The 19647-nt window shown below is 45.3% G+C and overlaps 1 protein-coding gene across 2 annotated transcripts; it reads right to left on the bottom strand.

Annotated features, from left to right (window-relative positions):
* Positions 1-628: 628 nt before the first annotated feature.
* On the bottom strand, positions 629-13894 carry LOC105918375 (plastin-2). 2 transcript variants are annotated; one of them, XM_036127094.1, is made up of 16 exons: positions 13795-13894; positions 10005-10074; positions 8904-9055; positions 7218-7347; positions 6999-7131; positions 6818-6899; positions 6550-6715; positions 6320-6459; positions 5802-5897; positions 3841-4027; positions 3668-3746; positions 3462-3582; positions 3237-3370; positions 2826-2949; positions 2226-2350; positions 629-2065 (listed from the first exon to the last, which is right to left on the bottom strand). In XM_036127094.1, the coding sequence occupies exons 2-16, from the start codon at positions 10063-10065 to the stop codon at positions 1933-1935; spliced, it is 1863 nt and encodes a 620-aa protein (XP_035982987.1). In that variant the 5' UTR covers positions 10066-10074; positions 13795-13894; the 3' UTR covers positions 629-1932. The 2 variants fall into 2 exon arrangements, with proteins under 2 accessions (XP_035982987.1, XP_012708905.2); XM_012853451.3 differs by lacking the exons at positions 10005-10074; positions 13795-13894 and having other exon boundaries at positions 8900-8996.
* Between the last annotated feature and the right edge of the window lie 5753 nt (positions 13895-19647).

Genomic DNA, 19647 nt, shown 5'->3' on the forward strand with positions numbered 1-19647 from the left:
GATTTTGTCGTTGTCATGACAAAGAGAAATTCTTATGGTAAGAAAATCTTCCCGATAATGATAAATGCCTACCCCTACTTCAGAGCCTGTGTGGGATTACTGAAAAACACTAATCATTGTGAACTTGACATGCATGATTCATTCTGAGTGCACTCGCAGTGATACGTTGCGTAGAATGGGTAGCAGGGTGACGGTACTGCACAAAAAAACAACCAAACACCCAGCACTGCACTTCAGTCTGGGCAGAAGCCCAAACAATAGCATCCTGTCATGATGCTGATAGATTCCTGAACTGATGCTGGAGGCGCAGCAATTTAACTGTGCTGTGTCCCTGCGATAGGTTGAGCATGAGAGATGCAAGAAAAAAAAACGCGTACCAAAAGCATGGTAGGGCTGTCGCTGCTGTCACATGTTTGAAATAATTTACCCTGATTCAAAAAAGTCTGAATGTCGTGAAAATCTCGTAAAGCTAATCTGGTGAGAGGAGGGCCTGATTACTGCAGTGGATCGTTGTGATTGTTTTTTTTTTTAGCAAACAATTCCAGCTTTACTGAATACAGTGTATGGAACACATTTACATGTTCAAGTAGCATATTTGTACACAATTATGCAAAGAAGCGCATCAAGACAAATTGAAAAATAATGTATTTATTTGACACAAGAGATCTGATTGTACACAGTCACCTTTGGATATATAGTTGGAGTACAGAGGAGTTTAAAGCTGTTTGCATCACGATTCAGTGATTGGAAGGCAGCAAACTGTGGCGAATGTTATGCCAGGTTACAGAGGAAGGGGAATGTATGGAGAAGCAGCAATGCACACTGGGCTGCAGCATCTGCTCATGATTTGATTGTAAATTCATCTCACTTTTCCACCTTGTCTTTACACAGAGTGTGAGGCGGCGAGGTAATAAATGAAGTGGTAGATGTAGAAGCAACATTCGCATCAGCTTGGACTAATTTACTGTATTATTGTAGTTTCCTATGATAATCGCAGCAGTTGGAAACACAGAGTAACAGACTTTTGCTTTAAGAAAAAACACCCAGGCTTGGGTTTTATCCATGTGTCTTTCTAAGATACAACTCTAAGCACATCTTTTGGATATATGTGGTTGAATATTTTCAGTCTTAATTTACAATGGATCCATCCTACTCTTATCCCAATGTAATCGGGCATCCTAGTAAATGGCTTCCATGTCTTCCCCCTCTGTCAAAACCCCCTTTCCTGTCAGCATACTTTGAAGAAAATGAGCCACTAGTGCCGTAACCCCCTGCCCCCCCAAGAAAAAGGCTATATGTGTATGCATATGGCTTCCAGTTTATAAACCCCCTAAAAAGGCTCCTGTCAGGCTGCAAATTCTGCAACAAAAGACATTCTGTGAGGATTATTATGGCTTAATTATGATAAAGGCTCATCCTGCGAACAGGCTGGCGCACAGCAGAGGTGACAAAGCAGCGACGCGCAGGACATTTTTGGAGCCTCACAGGAAAAACTGAAAAATATCAAGACAAGAAAAGGAGAAAACTCCCATCCCAGAAACGTAAGCTGAAAAGCAATCGCTCAAATGTTAACCATGTGTCCCAACCTTTTCAATTAAAGACACCCTTTCTTCTTTTCTCAGCGGGTCGGCATGTGGTCTCATGTGTGGCCTCTGATGTTTGACCTAAGCTCTGCTCCGAGTGACATCGAGCAATTAACGATAAAGGTAAACCTGAATGTGAAGCCAGGAAGACTTTTTATTGCCCTTGACATTTCAGCTTTTGCATCGTGTTTCAGTTTAAAGACAGGAAATCAGAACAAATGTCTACACTGAAAAAAAAAAAAATACACCCACGTTCACTGTCTTAATGTCTCAGCAGGCGGAAACAGTCCCTATGTGTGTGTGCATGCGTGCGTGTAAGTGTGTGTGTGTGTCTGCGCTCGCTGCTCCTTTAAGCCTTCTTCATGCCCCGCCCCATCAGGCAGGCAAAGATGGTCATCACCATTTTGGGGTTGACTTCCACCAAGTCCTCGGGTAGGGCGTAGACTTTAGCGCCAATCTTTCTAGCCATGGAGATGGCGTACCTGGGGCAAGGGAGATTTAAATGAAGGGTCAGTATGGAGACGTCGCACTAAGCAAAAGTCACATGGTAAAAGTAATTATTGGTTTATCTCTGGGGTTCTGGCCCCACCGCTTTATCGCGTTTAAGACCTGAAACGAGAGAAATGCACTGCAGGTGATTACTTGGCATTGTCCAGTTTATCTTCATCTGACAGGTCGTCTCTTTTCACCAGGTCGGCGTTCACGCTCTTAGGCTGAATGGCATCGATCAGGTCCAGAACTGGAACACTGGTGCTGATGGCCTTATCCTGAGCAAAGAAAAGAACCCAACAAATTAGTCAAAGTGACTTGCAGTAACCTGCTTAAGCCCCACAGCGTTGTGCATGTCGGCCAAACATTGAATTCTGGTCTAATCTGACCGGAGCATCTTTTTCAACATATTTGCTGTATCCCTACATGGCTTCTGACAACCTTTTGGGACGACCCATAGCTGTTCCTGGGCCTTATGACACTGTTCACTGAGGCTCTGCCACAAAGCTCTAAGGAAATGAGACAGAGGTGGAGGCTATTTAATAGTTTGATGACCTCTAAAGTTAGACTTTAGAGGTCATCAAACTATTAAAGGGCTTTAGAGAGCTTTATTTCAGGGTATCGGAGTAAAAAGGGCTGAAACCAAAAGCACGAAATACATAAAAGTCTGTGGTTGTAACGTAAACACTGTGCAGAAGGTAATATCATTGCAACATGCTGAATGTCTCCGGTCGGCCAGTTTGTGTCACTTGCCTTGAAGCTTTTGATGGAGGAACTCTTGCCGGCTTCCTTCAGAGTCTTGTTGACCCACGAGATGATCAAATCCTCTCCAGCCACTTCTCCGTCTCCGAGGTCCTCCAGCACGTTCAAAGTGTACCTGCAATATGTTAGATGCTATTATCAGCCTTCACCATCACTGATTTCGGGGTGTTTTGAAATTAAAATGACACAAATTCAAAGCTGATTTCAGATTTTCCGTAAAGTTCTCATGTTTCAAGTTGTCTGAAACGGTGCAGCAGCCTACCCTTACCTCTACGCCTCACTACTCCCACCCAAAGCTGGACAAACAGCGCCCCCTACCTGTCCTGTACTGTACAGCAATAACAGCGCCCTCGGTTGAAGTTGAACACTCACTACGAGCCGGAAAGTGAAATGTTCAATCACCTCCTCATCAGCTGCCACACCAGCGCCAGGGTGAGAGTCTCGTTTCCCTCGTTCAGGTCCTGGCCTCCGATTCCCACCAGGGAGAACCCGGCTTTGGTCTTGCCCAGCTCCACGGCGTAGTTGCAGTTTTCAATCTGTTAAAGAGAAGGGCAGAAAACCCATGCAGATCTAGTCCCGTTTGAAGTCAGGGACGAAATCTGAAGTCCTTCTGTGTTCTGCGCTCACCTTCTTCAAGTGGCCTCCTCCTACTCCCTTGTAGGGAGGATGGTTGACTCTGTGGTCCCAGTCCACCGGCACTTTAATCTTTTCATATAACTGCAGAATCACTATGGCGTCCTGCAGATCTCTGCATGCAAACACAAACACAAACACAGACGTCGGTGAGGCTGTGAAGCAAAGAACCTCCCTGCAGCAGAAAGAGAGGCACTGACCCATAGATGTAGTGAACGTGTGGATTGACTCCCAGCGAGTTCATCCAGTTCCTGAAGGTCCTCTCCTCTCTCGTCTCACCTAAGACACAGACCAGCAGAAAGGATGAAGTCCGCCCCAAGTCTGGACAAAGGCGGGAAAACTTTTCAGGGTTTTGTTAAGAGTCCGTGCTTACTCTCAAGATACCAGTCCTGGTTTTCGGGTTTGGAGAGCGCCGGGTATTTGTTGAAGAGCGTGGCCACGAAGGCCAGGTTGAGTTTGGCGTTTCCAGTCACGATATCGGTGGCGGTCACGAACTGACGGCAGCCCAGCCGGTCGGCCTGTTTCAGCAAACATTCGGCTCTCTTCTTGAGCTCTTTCTCCTGATGCAACAAAAGCAATGTCATGTTTAAGAGCAACGAAGAAGTGCCCCAGGAGAAAATAACATGGAATAAACGGCCGCTTCAAAGATGTAGGTCTATTAAGATTCCATTAAAAAAAACACGACCCATGTACGGAGGCTTTAGTCCTTGACGCAGTCGACCCAGGTTCGACTCCGACCCGCGGTCCTTAGCCGCATGTCTCTCCCCCTCTTCCTGTCAGCCTACTGTGTTACAAATGAGCCACTAGAGATGTGAAAAAATCTCCAAACCCCACGCCACTTCTGGTCCATTTTATATACATTTTTGTCAATTGTGACACTTTTTAAGATGGACAATGAAAAGAAAAATGGCACTTGTTGAGTTGGAATGCTATATGCGTCATAAATGTCTTTGATACATTTGAGCAATTTTTTCAAGGTGGGCCGACAATATAAGTTCAATGAAGTTTAAAGAGAAGAATCATTGGTGTAATTGTACTAGCTTAGTACAATTACATACTTACTGTGATAACTGGTTAAATGTCCCTCAGCAGGTTTCAGAGAAAACATATCTATCGTAAACTGCGAGGTGCCAAAACGCCAGAGTCAGTGTCCGCAGTGAAAAGCGTTTAACATCAGCATGAACCCAAGCTAAGACGAAAATCCAAACCTTCAAACTCAACTGAAATCTGCAGAAGGCAAATGCCTTCAGATGCCAAACCAAAATACACTGTGTCACCTGTCAAGCATGGTGGTGACAGTACCCTTCTGAGGGGATGTTTCACTGCCACCGGTACGGCCGCATCACAGAGCGCATGGAATGATGCAGAAGGTCGACCTCTTAAGTTGGCTTCAAACCAACGCTCAACCTAAACCCAATAAATCAGGCCAGCGTGGATCTTCTAGACTGGCCTCAAGCTCGAACCATGTGAATGTTTACCAACTCCATCTAAATGCAGAGTCACTGCCAGCAAATCCACACATTTAAATAAACTCTAATGTCTAAAGAGTGGTCCAACCTCCAGCCAGAAACCAGGCTATGAGGGTTCTTTGCAACTTGCCGAGGGACTTTTCTCCAAATATTAGTAGGGATGTAGGTACACATTTGAGAGTTTATGTACATAAACTCTCAAATGTTGGTGGGTATGCATGTGTGTTTGTGTATCGGTGTATATATATATATATATATATATATATATATATATATATATATAGAGACCTGTCCAGGGTCTACCCCGCCTCTCGCCCAGTGAACGTTGGAGATAGGCACCAGCACCCCCCGCGACCCCATGAGCGATTAAGCGGTTTGGAAAATGGATGGATGGATGGATATATATATATATATATATATATATATATATATATATATATATATAAATTTTTTCAGGACTTTGTCCTGCCATGTTGAAATTACATTTTGAAACCTCAGTTTTATTATTTCTACAAAGTAGTTCACTGGCCCTCTGAGGGAACCTGAGGGTGAAGTAAATACTAAAATCCTGCTCAGAACAAACAGAGCAAGCCCACGATAGACGCTCCAGTGGGAATGATAACTCGAGTTTAAAATAACCCTGCAGGAAGCAGGAAGAAGATAAACGGCCTCCATTCGCCCAGAACGGGCCAAATAAATAAACATCCAAAGCTGAGTTTAGTCTGAACCCGCAGATAGACTGACGCTTGACTCCCGTGGCACAACTACCCCTTTCTGTTGTGCGTGTCCATCAGCTTTGGGTGACTGATATATTGTCCCTACGGTAAAGGAAGATGAAAGCAGGCGGCCGCAGACGCGTACTCACATAGAGGCCGGTCATGTCGATCTCAATCCGAGGAACGTCCTCTTTGCTGCCATCTGGAGCGATCTGCTCCAGCAGGTGGAAATACGCCTTGGAGTCCTGCAGGGAAAACACAGACGCTCAGTGGGATGTGACGAAAATGTCCCGTTTCCAACACAGTGCACGTTTCCAGCTCCTAATCAGTCAACTTTACGGAGCAGTACAAGAAGTCAGCATTCCAGCAAACCACACAGGTTTCATACAGTCTTTATAACATGGTCCTTATATGCAAAGCAGGAATTCTTCCAAAAGCCTCAATGAAGGTAAAAAATATAAATAAAAACAGTTTTTCAAGAGAGCACAGAACAAGATGGCCGCCACCATCAAATCCATACAAACAAGCCACCACGGATTATGCATTATGTTAAGAACACTGGCACTGAAAAGAGAAAATGAGAGCAGAACTTCCAAAAAAGTCCTGCACTAACCCAGCAACAGCAGCAGGGAAACATGAACTAATGGGAGCCCTGCAGTTTCCTCACCTTAATATCGCCTGAAAAGTTGGATATGGACATGCCAGTACTCTTCAGATGGAAATTGACCCACCGCAGCAGCAGCTCTTCAGGGCTGAGCTTCATCAGCACGTCCAGGGTCTCCCCCTCCTCCAGCAGTGCCGCAAGGGCTGCGAAACGGCAGGAAATAAAAATTACAAAATGAAACTCTGCATCTCTCTGCTGCTGCGGGGCACGCGGCCCGTTCGCCCGTACCGCACCTTCGTTGCGGCTCAGCTGGATGTCTGCAAACAGTCCTATCTTGATGATCTGCCAGAGGAGGCCGAGCACCAGGTGAGGCTTGCCCTCCTTCAGGTCCTGAGCGCCGATGTTGATGACTTGGCACCCGATGGCCGACGCTGAGTTCAGAGCCAGGTTCAGGTTCTCCTGTTGGTCCAAAGTCAGTGGGGGGGGGGGGGGTGCAATGTCACTGTTGCATTCAAGTTGGAATCACAGAGTTGAGTTAACGTGCATCTGGACGAGTCTTACGTGCGTGGTGAAGGCGGTGAGTTTCTTTTTGTTGATGGTCCTCTCGTCGATGGTGTCAGGAACGGACAGGTTGATGAGTTTGCTGCAGCAGCGAATGAGAGGAAACAGCACGGGCGTTTAGAAGCTGAGAGCAAAGGCCTACGGGGGGGGGGGCGAAAAGGAAGCGGCGGCTGAGGTTTACCAAAGCAAAATGCCATCGGCCACAGCTTTGAAAAGATGTCCGGTGTTAGGGTCAATGGGCAGACAGTGTTTACAGTCCGGGTCCTTCTCCAGAGCGGTGTTGATGTAGTTGGCAAAGGCGTAGCGCTCCTGCTCTGAAATTGAGGTCAGGTCTCACGTCACTTCGCGTGTAGCGCTTTAAAAACTCACGGTGTGGCCTAAAAGGCGCAGCAGTACCAACCTGAGATGGAGTGCTGGGTTCCCTCACTGGAGAGCTCGCTGGTGCCCTTGATGGACACAACGCCTTCCTTCTTGCTCAGGGCTTTCCTGAAACCCTGAGCCATGCGGTCGTCTTTCATATCCCGGAAGATCTGAACGATCAGAAGCAACACGGGTCCGACAAGTTAGAGGCGCCGCAGAAACACACGTCACGAGATTAGTGGCGTCTCCATCAGTGAGGGGCCAGCCAAGTCCAAAACAGTAAGCATTCCACTATACCAAGACCGCACCCTTAGGTTCTACTCACATTCGGGCAATTTTTAAGGGCTGCTGCCGCCTTGAGGAACAAATCCCCAGGACACATTTTCACAGTTTGACCTGGTTTAGAGTTTTCTGTCTCGCTAGAAAAACACTAAGTAGCATGTAGCAAAACCCTGGGTCAAAATTTGTTCAAAATTATTCTTTAATGCTAATTATATCATACATATGAAAAGCAGAAAATGTAAAAAGGTCAGACAGTTTATTATTTTTAAGCAGTTATTTAATGCAAAGCTAGCCTCGTGAGGCCATCCAGATCTCGCGAGCTTTCAAGGTTTCACTTGCAGATCAGTCTGGCTACTCTCCGTTAAAGAAAATTTGGAGCCGTTCACCAAACGAACGTCCAATCAGCGTTGGCTTTGAGGTGGGTTGAGGTGTGACGCAACGAGAAGCGCGACAGTTCAGTCTAAAGAACATGGCGGCTTCAGCCGATGAAACTAGCGTTAGCGTGGCTATCGAGCAAGTTTTATCGGCATAACAGAGTATTTATTTGCTGAGCTAACGAGCCTTTACCTGCAGCAGCAAGAGTAACTTGGCTTGTGGTTGTGTTTTCGTCGTCACTCGTACCAAATCGACGACGAAGCATGTTGACGAGTACGTCATATGCTTCGTTGATCTGATTGGTTTATTTGGCCTGTCTGTCACCAACATAGGCCAATCAGCTAACCAGTATTTTCGCCCCTTCCCAAAATTACTTCAACGGAAGGTTTCCAGATGGATATGCGGAGCAAATCCATCTGGCGGAGTCAGGTTAATGCAAAGCAGCCCTCAGTTGCCTCTGTCCTGGTGATTATGGAGCACAGTGTCCATGCGAGTTTCGAGGCAAAGCAACAACAGAGCACAAAGGCACGTCTCACATTTGCCCAAAGAATAGCTCAGGAGCTTTGGGAAATGATTCTGTGTGCTTCCTGTTACAGCAGGTTTTAAACTAACGCAGCACGCCTTAAGAGGAACATGCCAAAGGACGAAACATGGTGGCGGCAGCGTGATGGTGTGGGGCTGCTCTCCTGATAGGACGTTACAGGTCACAATGGGTCCGTTTGTATTAACCAAAAACATTGTGAACGACAATATGGCACACCTGTGTTTCTCTGGGCATGTTTTAATAAGCTGTCATTCACTATTGATTACATTTTGCATCCATCTCTGCGTAGATTTCAAAGTGTTTTTGTAAGATAGATGCCGTTCCTGCCAGGAATTACCCATCAGTCACAGAAACGGTCAGTGACAATTTCTATGACTTAAATACAGTAAAAAAAAAAAAACAGGAGATTTTGAGATTGGTTAGTTAGTTAGTTAGTTAGTTAGTTAGTTAGTTAGTTAGTTAGTTAGTTAGTTAGTTAGTTAGTTAGTTAGTTAGTTAGTTAGTTAGTTAGTTAGCGTTACCTACAGCCGTGAACTCCTCAAGGTCGATGCGGCTGTCTTTGTCCCGGTCCAGTTTCTGGAGCAGCTCCCGGATCTGGTACCCAGGCAGCGGACAGCCCACCTCCCGGAACAGATCGCCCAGCTCAGAGGCGCAGATGTAACCGCTGCCGTCCACATCTAGACACGGTGGGGGAGTAAAAGAAGGCTCAGTGCCACACAGGCTGTTTGGAAACATGCTGATAAAAGCGCTGCAGCCGCATGTTTGTCAGACGATGAGCGCTCAGTAGTGCTGCCGGCACAGACAGGAAGGCACCCACGGTGAGGAGGAGGAGGAGGGTAAAGGAGGTCAAACAACAATCCCCAGAGCTCGCAGTTAGAAAACTACCGCAAAGGGTGACCTCCTAGGGTCACCGAGTTTCTATGACAACCATGATATGCGAGGAAAAGTGTTTTCTTTCCTGCCATCACAGATGTAAACATATGCGAAGTTTGCTAATCATCACTGGGACTTTAACTGGAATTGTGTGCTTTGATCAGATGAGATGAAGATTGTGCTAATCATGTCAACCGTACAGTACAGAGGGGGTTCTATCTTGCTGTGGGCCTTTTGACTTCGGGATGCCCAGGGAACCTTGTTAGAACCGCGTCATTGACTCTGGAATATGTGGCATATTTTCAGTACGAAAAGATCTGTTAGAAACTACCTGTAAATGGATAATGGGTAGTCATTGTTGTTTTTTTCAATAGGAAAATGATCCAAAAAGCTTGGAACAGGAACACACAATGAACTTTCTATATCTGGACAATGTACAGAGATTGGTCACAGATCTCTTAACTCAAAGACCAACCTTGTGAAAGGTTATTAATTCCATTTCTTCTTCACATAGAACTGTTTCTTCACAATAAACCCATTTCTATGAGTTATTAATGAATTTATTTAATAACACTGCTATAAAAGATGAACTCACATTAAGGCTCAGACCCATCCTTAGCAGGGCCAACAATAAATTCTCTCACATCTGGCTCTGAGCTTGTCCTCAGACTCACACATGCTCATCAGCTGTTGTGCCCCAAACCAAAGCGCCATGGCGTATCTGCGGGATCTGCATATTGAACGTTCACTCACCCACTTTCTGGAAGCCCTCCCTGATCTCCTCCATCTCCTCGGCGCTCACCTTCTCAGTCATGCTGACGACCTGTGGGAGAGACAACAGTTTCAGGCCTGCTGACGCATCCGTCCTGAAACAGACTGCAGCGCTGCCGTCAGGTTCCTCCTCCTGACGGTGGATTACGTCAAGGCGGTGCAAATTCATCCGGGTCAAAGCCGGATGGAACAGCACCCCAGCTATTCTACGCTTTTTTTTTTTTTGTCTTCAAATGGGAAAGACAGACTATGGTAGGATCCTCTCATTCAGCCCGGAGCATTACTGCAGCAGGAAGCCACAGGCTGGCTGTGTTCAAAACAAGCTTCTGCAGCTCCGGCGGTCTGGAGACCTTTATGGGTTCATCAATACTAATATAAGTATTGCAGCCTTCATCAGACCTGGCATCATTTTCTAATGGTAGTCACAGAAAGGAATGTCAGCTTGTGTAAACAGATATCTACCACAGTTCCTCTGTTAGGTTATTCAATGGCTCCATCTAAAAGATGGATTCGATCTATATCTGCTTGTTGCAGGCTGAAATGTTTTGATAAACCTTCTACTACCGGATAATCACTCTCACGAGCTGAGGTTTGAGATCAAAGATCAGTTTTAGTGAACTGCAACCTGGGATTTCTTCAACCAGGTTCGGTCAAAAAAGGCCAAACCTGAGTTGACGGAGAGCATCATCTCTTAAAGGCTCCTGCTTCCAGATAAAACTGCCTGCATGTGCAGCTCGGCTGAAGAGGCAGAGTTTCTGCACCTTGGCATCGTATTACATTGCATAAAACCTAAGTACTAATGGGGAGGTACAGTTCCAGAAACAGGAGGCAGTGAGAGGACCCTGTCCTGATTTTGATTCATCTGGGTTTTGATGGAGAGGGCTTTTAGCTGCAGAGAGTCCATTAAAGAGACGAGAGCCGTTCCACCGAGGTACACCTGATAACAAGCATTGCATGATGAAAAGGAAGATATCTTACAGTCACAGTTTGTCTCCAAACAAATAAGAGACTATTAATTCAAATGCACAGATGGAAAACAGGGTCTAGAATATGGTTGACAGTAGCTCCGGCTCAGTTTATCCCAGATCAGTTCAGTTTATCCCAGATCAAACCAAAATGATGTCACGGGACTGCTTACCTGTAGATATAATTTATCTGTATCACAAAAACCACATGATCTGACAGTAAAATATGAGAAGAATACAGAAATTTACTTTAGACCATTGGCTGTCGAAGCACACTGTCCCCCTGGATCGGATTGGATGCTTTGATGGTGTGAAAACGTCTGATTTGAAAACCGCAAGCGAACCAAAGTGGTGAAGGAGTGAAATGACCAACACCCTTCTAGAGTATCTGTGAGCCAGTCACGTCTACGGGGTCCAATCTACACATCTTGCTTTCTTTAAGATTCAGACTTTAACCTCATATTGTACTGGTAATAAAGCGATCCGCTCATGTTGTTGATGTTCTGTACCCAAGCAACGATGTGACCAAAGCACAAAGAAAAGTCCTGAACAGGTCGCTTTTTTTATGATTATGTAAAATTTCTCCTCCAATATTTTTTATTTAAGTTAGCACCTGCTGCAGGGAACTAGTATTTCGAGACCATGTTGGCTTGTTGGTTTTGCCATCAATCTCAAAAGACAGCAACATTAGCATAAGAAGGTGCGGTCGGCTAGAAGGCCCCGCCCCCTTAAACCTGCTGCTCTCAACAGAGCTGTGAAGGCCTGCCTGAAAAACGAAGCTGTTGTCTTACGTTTAGGACCCGAAGCGTGTCAGCCACACTCAATCCAGACCTCTCTGTGTCTAAATCTGCCCGGCCCTTCTTTGCATGCTCTAATTAAGCTGCAGCACGGCAAACAAACGAGAGTTCAGTTTAAGGGAGGGCATGCAAACGTGATGGCCGAATAGTCAAAAAGAGGCGCGTGAGAATCGTCACACATGCAGGTGGCGAAGGGCTAGAAACATTTCACAAACCACCCGTGACAAAGGCATTATGGGAGCATGAAACTGGGTCTTATGTAGCACAGTTATACTGTTACCCACATTATTTGAATAATGAACACATTTTATTTTTTTTACATCTCCAAATACCATTCAGACAACAATGCCAAGGCAGTGGCTGCTACAAACTACTGACTTAGCCAGCCAAAAAAAAGGTCATGTTAATGCATTCTTTCTACTTTAGTGTTTTTTACTATTTAACCTAAACCATCAGCGCTAATTAAATGAAAAATGGACTGGATTCAGTCCATGGTTGATCGTGCAGCCTAAATTTCAACTGGTTTGTACAGTAACATAAATTTAGCAGCGGAGTGGAACTGAATGTCCCAACAGCCTTTTTATTTGTTTTTCTTGATGGTGGCTGCACGTTCAGCCAGTGATGCATTGAAAAGGGTTTCCAGGTTGATGCCACTTTCATATTTTCTTTGGACTTTGTTTTTTTTTTCAGTAGACAGCAACATATGTAAGAAGAAAACTGTGTTGAAGGTTATTGACAGAGTGGGTAGTTTTGAGGGAATTACAAAATCCTCTCATTTATGCATCGAAGGATACGTCACTAAGCTTTGACTTTGATTTGTCTCAGAGAAGTAGACCAGAGTGCACGCTCGTGACTGTTGCGTTTACAGACAAAAAAACCCCGATGACGTCCTCTTAGGTCTGTTAAATTCAATAAACAGGACCCGCTGATCCCCAATCAAGGGAAAATCGGCCTAATCCAATCGTCCATCGGTGGATTTAAGCATCTGTAATGCTTTTTGTTCTTTAAGTAATCATCATCATTTTAATTAGTCATTGCAACATTTTGTGCATTCCAATGAAATGTGTCATTTGCATGTAACCCATCTGTTAGGGAGCGGTGGGCTGCCACTGTGTGTGTGTGTGTGTGGGGGGGGGGGGGGGGTAATTTGCAGCCTCCTAAGGATGCACACACCCTGCTCTAACCACTAGGCCGCCAAGTTCAGGAAAACAGACCACATCAGAGGCTTTCTATTAAGTCTGTCAACTGGGGGGCATGTGAAATACTCAGAGAAGGTGTGCATCTTACTGCCACTAGATGTCCCTGTTTTTAGGGGGAATTACCTGCCCTCTAGTTCTCTGGCGTCAATGACAACAGCCCCACATTGGGTTCACACTGGATGTCTGACTGGGTCGGAGCAAATTTAGTTCACCTCTAGCAGAAGTCACCACTGAAGCACCCTGTCCAGCTGATCACCTCTAGATCAGAAACAGCTGATGTAGAGAAAACAGTCTGGGTGGTGTCAGAGTCAGAGGACATGTTCATCTGTCCAACCACTGCAGCAGCAGCAGCGATGCTCGTGGTCCAGGCAGGGTCTTTGTAGTGTCTGAGGGGTGAGGATCATCCTGTCTGTCCTGGGACAGGTACAGCTCTGCTCTTCTCTGGCTGTCCCACCCCAGGTCCAGCCGCCAGAGGCAAAAACACCAGCTTTGCTCACATAACCAGGACATCAACATCTCTACGTTGGATATTGGTGCTGTATGCTCATCTAACGCTCATTTTACCAGCGATTCTTAACCAGAGATCTGCGACATTGTTAATTAAATATATATATATATATATATATATATATATATATATATATATATATATATATATATATATATATATATATATATATATATATATATATATATATATATATATATATATATATATATATATATACTTATTTCCACTGGGAAACAGCTGATACAGAGCGGGATATGTGCCGCGGTAATAAAGCCGTAATAAGCCAGAACAGGTCCTCACCTGAAGTCCGCTGCGGCAGTTCGGTGACACCAGCCCGGGGAAACGCGTGCCTCTGTCGGCCTGCCTCTGCCGCTCCGTCCCGTCTTGTAGGGCTGACGCCGCCCGGTGAGCGGAGCCGCTCCGCCCCCTTCGCCCCGGGGAGCAGCCCGCCTCCACTGTCCAGTCCAGCCCAGGGAGCACCGGCACGGGAGGCTCGCTGCTCCTGGAGGAGCGTCTTGTTCAAATGTATTTATTTAAAAGTGAATTATCTTCGCTGTCATGATTTTTGAATATTAAATACCAAAAAAAAAATCTAAAGTAAAGGACCTTGAGCATAAGGACATTATGCTGAAGGTTCTAACCAACCCAGCGTTGAAAATGTAAATTAGATTCAGAGAGAAGTTCAGCTGCAGGAGCTTTGAAATTAATACTCTTCAAAGTTTAGTTTAGTTTGGTACAAAATTTCCCGCTTGCTGAACTTTTCCACATTTTCCCACATGAAGCCTCAAACTTTTTCATATTTTATGGGCTTTTGAGTGACAACATAGTTCTGAATTCAAAGGGTCCACCAGGGCCGGCGCAAGCTTGTGTGGGGCCTGAAGCACAACTTGATTTGAGGCCCCTCGTCCTGTTCAGAATTTTAATACGGACATGGAGACAGAGGGCCAGCTTTAATTGGCTGGGCTCAAAGGCAGTCACTTATTTGTTAATATTTTCTTAGATGTGTCAGTGAAAAAAACAAATTCAAGCTCGTAGCAACAGACTGTAGTTAGTGCAGCAATTAAACCATGAATGTTACTGTTTGCACTCTACTACCTGCCAATTCTGCCTAATTAAATATTACTTTTAAATCTTCAACAAAATAGGATATTTTAATCTATTTATGTTAAAACCTTCAAATCAAATGTAACAATCTTCTCATTCTTAATGAACAAAAAAACAAATGTTAGATCTACGGTATAAAGAGCCAAGGCTTTATGAGAAGCCTATAAAGCAGCAGCAGCTTAGTTTACATTTGCTTAGAACCAGCTTTGGGGCCACTATCATGCAGATTCACTGTCCTCTGCACTTACAGCTGTGTTTTTTTTTTTTTTTTTTTGGATTTAATTCTGGACTTTGACTGGACCATTGATAGCATGCCTGGATCTCATGAATTCCATTGAAGCTGTGTGTTTAGGGTCGTTGTCCCACTAGAAGGTCAACCTGCAGCCCAGCCTCGAGTCTCTTTCAGCCTCAGACCTCCTACTTTTAGCCTCCATTATGTCCTCTTTGAGCAACGTCTGGCTCAGCGTCTTGTTTTCCTCCTTGAGAGCATGCCTCAGCCATTCCACTCTCAGGATTATTGGCCCATATTACGAGATTCAGGAGATAAGTAAGGCCTTGTAGTTGTAGACGGACTGACGCAGAGTTAGTCATGCCTGCCGCTGCGGTGACCAGCTACCTTCACACGTCTGAAGGTACAAAGTCAGCACAAAAGACCTTCTCAGCGAGGCATCAACCAGAACCTTTAGCTCACTAGATTTACCGTCCTCGCCACGCAGAGAGCCAGATGTGTTGATATCGTGGTGGCTTTTAGATCCTGCATGATTCCCTTGTGCAACCGTGCTGTAGCCGTAAGTGTCTCTTTGCATCTGAGCTGTCAGTGTTGCCAGCCTGGACATGCAGGAATTCCTACATCCTCCTCCTCCTCCTCCTCCTCCTCTCCTTCCTTTCCATTCTTTCTCCTCTTTCTCCTCTGATCTCTCACACTCTCCTCCTGAAGCAATGTGCTGAATCTTGTTAGAGTGAATACCTCTGCATGGGACACAAACCAGAGAGGACTAGAAGTCTTTGTCGAACTGCGTTTTTTTTCTGGGAAACAAAGGTGTGGAAAGGACACATTTCCCCCGTGTTTCACCATGGGCAAATGGTGAAACACCATCTTAAGGGGTGTGCATACTTTAGCAAGGCACCAACGACAGTTACCTAACTCAAAGCGACACGGGTCAGTTAAGCCTACATGTTATCAGATTTTGCTCTTAAGCAAACAAATGCATCCCCCGATCTCTCAACATACCTTCAACTGTTAATAAAGGGACTTCCCCAAAATATCTTTAGGAGAGCCTAGAAAAGGGCTGCCTCTGCTGTTGTTCGCCGAGACACAAACAGAGCCAGGAGAGAAAAGCATTTTGCTGTGAATAGAATAACGTCGGCATGAAACACCATACAGAGGCCCTCCCAATCATGATAAAACGCCTTCAATTAGATTCATTTTGTTGCTGTCACATTCTACTGTCATTGAACTATTCAACCTTTATTAGCAGCGTCCTAAGAGCTTCAACCATGAGTTCCTACGCTAAAGAGAATTTGCCATCCTGACGTACAAAGGAAGACTGTTCTCCAGTCCGGGAACCGACAGAGACCTCCAGTTCGCTCATGAGTCTGCCTACACTGATGAATATCTGAGGCTTTGATCGAGGAGCTTAAGGTTCTGGAAGGAGTCTATACGGGGACAAAGGGTCGCTGATGTAGGTAGGACCAGGACACTCTGACTGCTGCCTTTGATAAATAGGGAGAGGGTTTAAAAAGATTCCTGGATCTTATCAGGAGACGTAGAGAGGGGAGAACCAGCGTGATATTTCCAGCCTGGTGATTGGTCTAGCAGACCAGCAGCTTCAGAAAGAGAAAAGAGACTTCACTTAAACAGGACAAACACGGTCATAACGTTACGAGTTTAGCTTATGGAAGGATCCGCCGTTGGTCCCCACCATAGTAGACAACAAGCCTTACAAACAAAAAAATAAAAACACAGAAACCCTGAAACAAACAAATGGAAAGTAAAAAGTGTGAGCTCAAGTCGACAACTGCGAGCGTTTCAAAGAATGTTAAGACTCATCCATTCAAGTTAATACTATTTCAGGATGTATTACACATGCTGTATGACACAAAAAGCGTGACTTCCACTGTCTATCTGCTCAGAAGTGACCACAGGGCAGATGTTGCGTCCAAGTTGAAACTGGCTGGATGGGAGAGGCGGCTGAAGATCTTTAGAAGTTCAACCAGCAGTAACCTGACCTGGATGTTTTCTGTCTGACATCAGCCGTCGGTCCAGCAGTACTAATTACGGCCTGCTCTTTGTCTGAGCCACAGTGTGGTATACACAAACTCCCAAAAGCTAGATAACGTACGAGGATGCTATGAAGTAAAAGTTTAAAACAACTGGTAAAATCTAAATGCTCTTCAAACAGAGATCTGCCTTCTGCTGAGGTTAACACTCAGCGACCTCGTCCTTTTCCCCTGCGTAGAAGATCTCAGTGCAGGTAGAGGTCCTTGACGTCTGCTTTCTGTTGGCTCCCGTCGTTTATCTCTGAAATGTGCTCCCTGTGAAAAGGTAAAATGGATCCTCTGGTTTCTATAAGGGCTGTCTACGGTCGATGCGTCAGAAACCCTGGCTTCTGATCAAGAGCTGAGGAAAATGGAGATGGTTGCGGAGGATCAGGCCGACCGACCGCAATGGCTGACTGACCAGCTGGCACACACAGCAAGGGAAGTTCCAATCGAGGCAGCAAACGAGTTCAAGCCACTTGAACTGAGCTGACCTCTCCAGAGGTAGAGACCATTTCAATAAGTCCATAAATCCTGATAAATACAATCAATCAGTTCAACTACAGGAACGTCTTGAATGACATCAAAACCTGGATGACTTTGAATTCACTGCTTTTAAATTCTGACAAGACAAAAGTTGTCATCTTTGAACCAGAGTCCTCAAAAAATAAACTTCTTAATCAACCACTTAATCTGGATGTCATTAACTTGGCCTCTGGTAATAAAGTAAAAAACCTTGGTGTTATTTTCGACCAAGACATGTCATTTAACAGGTTTCCAGAGTTTCCATTTTTCACCTGCTGAAAACTAGTCCATGCATTTGTTACTTCAAGGCTGGACTATTGTAATTCTTTACTATCAGGAAGTCCACAAACTGCAGTTCAAAGTCTTCAGCTGATCCAAAATGCTGCAGCAAGAGTTCTGATGAAAATCAACAAGAGGGATCATATTTCTCCAATTTTAGCTTCCCTTCATTGGCTTCCTGTTAAATCAAGACTAGAATTTAAAATTATTCTTCTGAAATACAAAGCCCTTAATAATCAAGCTCCATCATACGTCAGAGCTCTGATTACCCCGTATGTTCCTAACAGAGCACTTCGCTTTCAGACTGTGAAACAGAGCACCTCGTTTCTCGTCTTTTTCAGCCGGCCTGTTGTAGCTGTGCTTTCAGATCACGTTGCATGACCCAGTTGAGACTTGAGCCGTCGGCCAGAAGGCCCTACGTTAGACTCTAGAATGCGCTGGTAAACAAAGCTGAATCAGTCACTTCAAGGGCCACGGTCCTGTGGTTGGAAACGAGCCCAAATCACCAGCCCTCCACCTCCGTGCTTGACAGGCCTGTGGGTGAACATCTCTACTAACAGCCTCACCTCTCCAAAATCCTGTGGTTCATTCAGATGCACCTTTACAACTCTTATTTGCATCGCCAGCGCTCCAGCTGAGCCTGGAGAGACTGAGATGGAGCTCCTGGTTTTTTTTTTGCTTCTGCTTTAAACAATAAACAATGTGACTTCGGGGTAAACCAGGTGGGACTATCCCTCCTGGGAAGACTGGCGGCTGGGTTTTAAGCTCATTCTACTCTTGAACACGTTTTCTCACAGCATAAAAACAGACGTTAAATAGGTCTGAAATGGCCATATAACTCCTTCCAGACAGATGGACAGCAGCCATTGCTGTTGCCTTCCCTTCCTGGCATGGTGGTAACACAGAGCAGAAAACAATCAAAGCTTTTACCGGGTTAGCGGCGCTCCCCGAGCATCTGTTTATCAAGCCCATTTCACCCGCAGCACCTGGCTGCTACTTTCTCCCTTTGATCCAAAAGGAAGCAGCAGCTCGGCGGTACTTAGGTTTTCACACAGTGTTTTCCTTTGGCCTGCTTTTGTCTAATGAATAATGGCATGGCAGAACCTGCTGCGTGGTTTGTATAGTTGCGATTAGACGGCCCGCTCTGTGTTTTCACAGGCTAAAGCAGCTGTCGGCGGCGTCAGCCGTCCCACGTTAATCTGGGAACAAGTGTTCCAGGGTGAGCTCCATGTCTCCGACTCACAGAGTTTCCTGGAACAACTGGGTGGTCAGATTTCTCTTGTTTGGATAAAAACGCACCATTCTTACGCTAAATAATATCGGACAGTTGGTGAGCTTTAAATTGTGGCTGGTTGTCCAGGTGCAGGAGCACCTTGGGCTTCTGTCTCCACCCCGATGACTAGCGGCCTGCGTGCTAACGCCAGTGTCAGCCGGCCAAAGGAACTGCTGCTCCATTCACCATTGTCTCGTGATGTGTGAGGGTGAGAGTGAATGGAAAACAGAGCGCCATGTGGGACGAGCGTCTCACGCATAAGCAAATGTGCAGACTCTGGGGATGTGTATAAAGCTTGTCCTCTTTCTCCTTGGATGTTAAACATTTGAATACAGAAAGCCAGCGTGTTTATTCGGTGTATTCACCAATGCAAAGATCAGTTACCCATTATACTACTGTCCACGGACACAGGGGAGCAGACCCTGCGCAACCTCCAGAGCACCATTTTACTTTGGCGTGAGCAAATGTGACGTTCCAGACTGAAGTCTGCAGAATAATATTAAAGCTACTTGTGAGAAGCCGGCTTTACGGGAGCTCCTGACAGCACATGTAAAAGGAAGTGGAGCATAATTGTGAAGAGGAAAGGAAAAGATTTGTTGCTTGTGAAAGAGTAGATCCACATCTCAGACAGTGTGCTCTGCATTAGTATTCAGGCGCTCTGAGTCAATAATGTGTTAAAACCACTTTTTGCTATTCCAGCTGCCAAGCTTTTG

This window comes from Fundulus heteroclitus, chromosome 23, assembly GCF_011125445.2.
Source record: "Fundulus heteroclitus isolate FHET01 chromosome 23, MU-UCD_Fhet_4.1, whole genome shotgun sequence".
NCBI lineage: Eukaryota > Metazoa > Chordata > Actinopteri > Cyprinodontiformes > Fundulidae > Fundulus > Fundulus heteroclitus.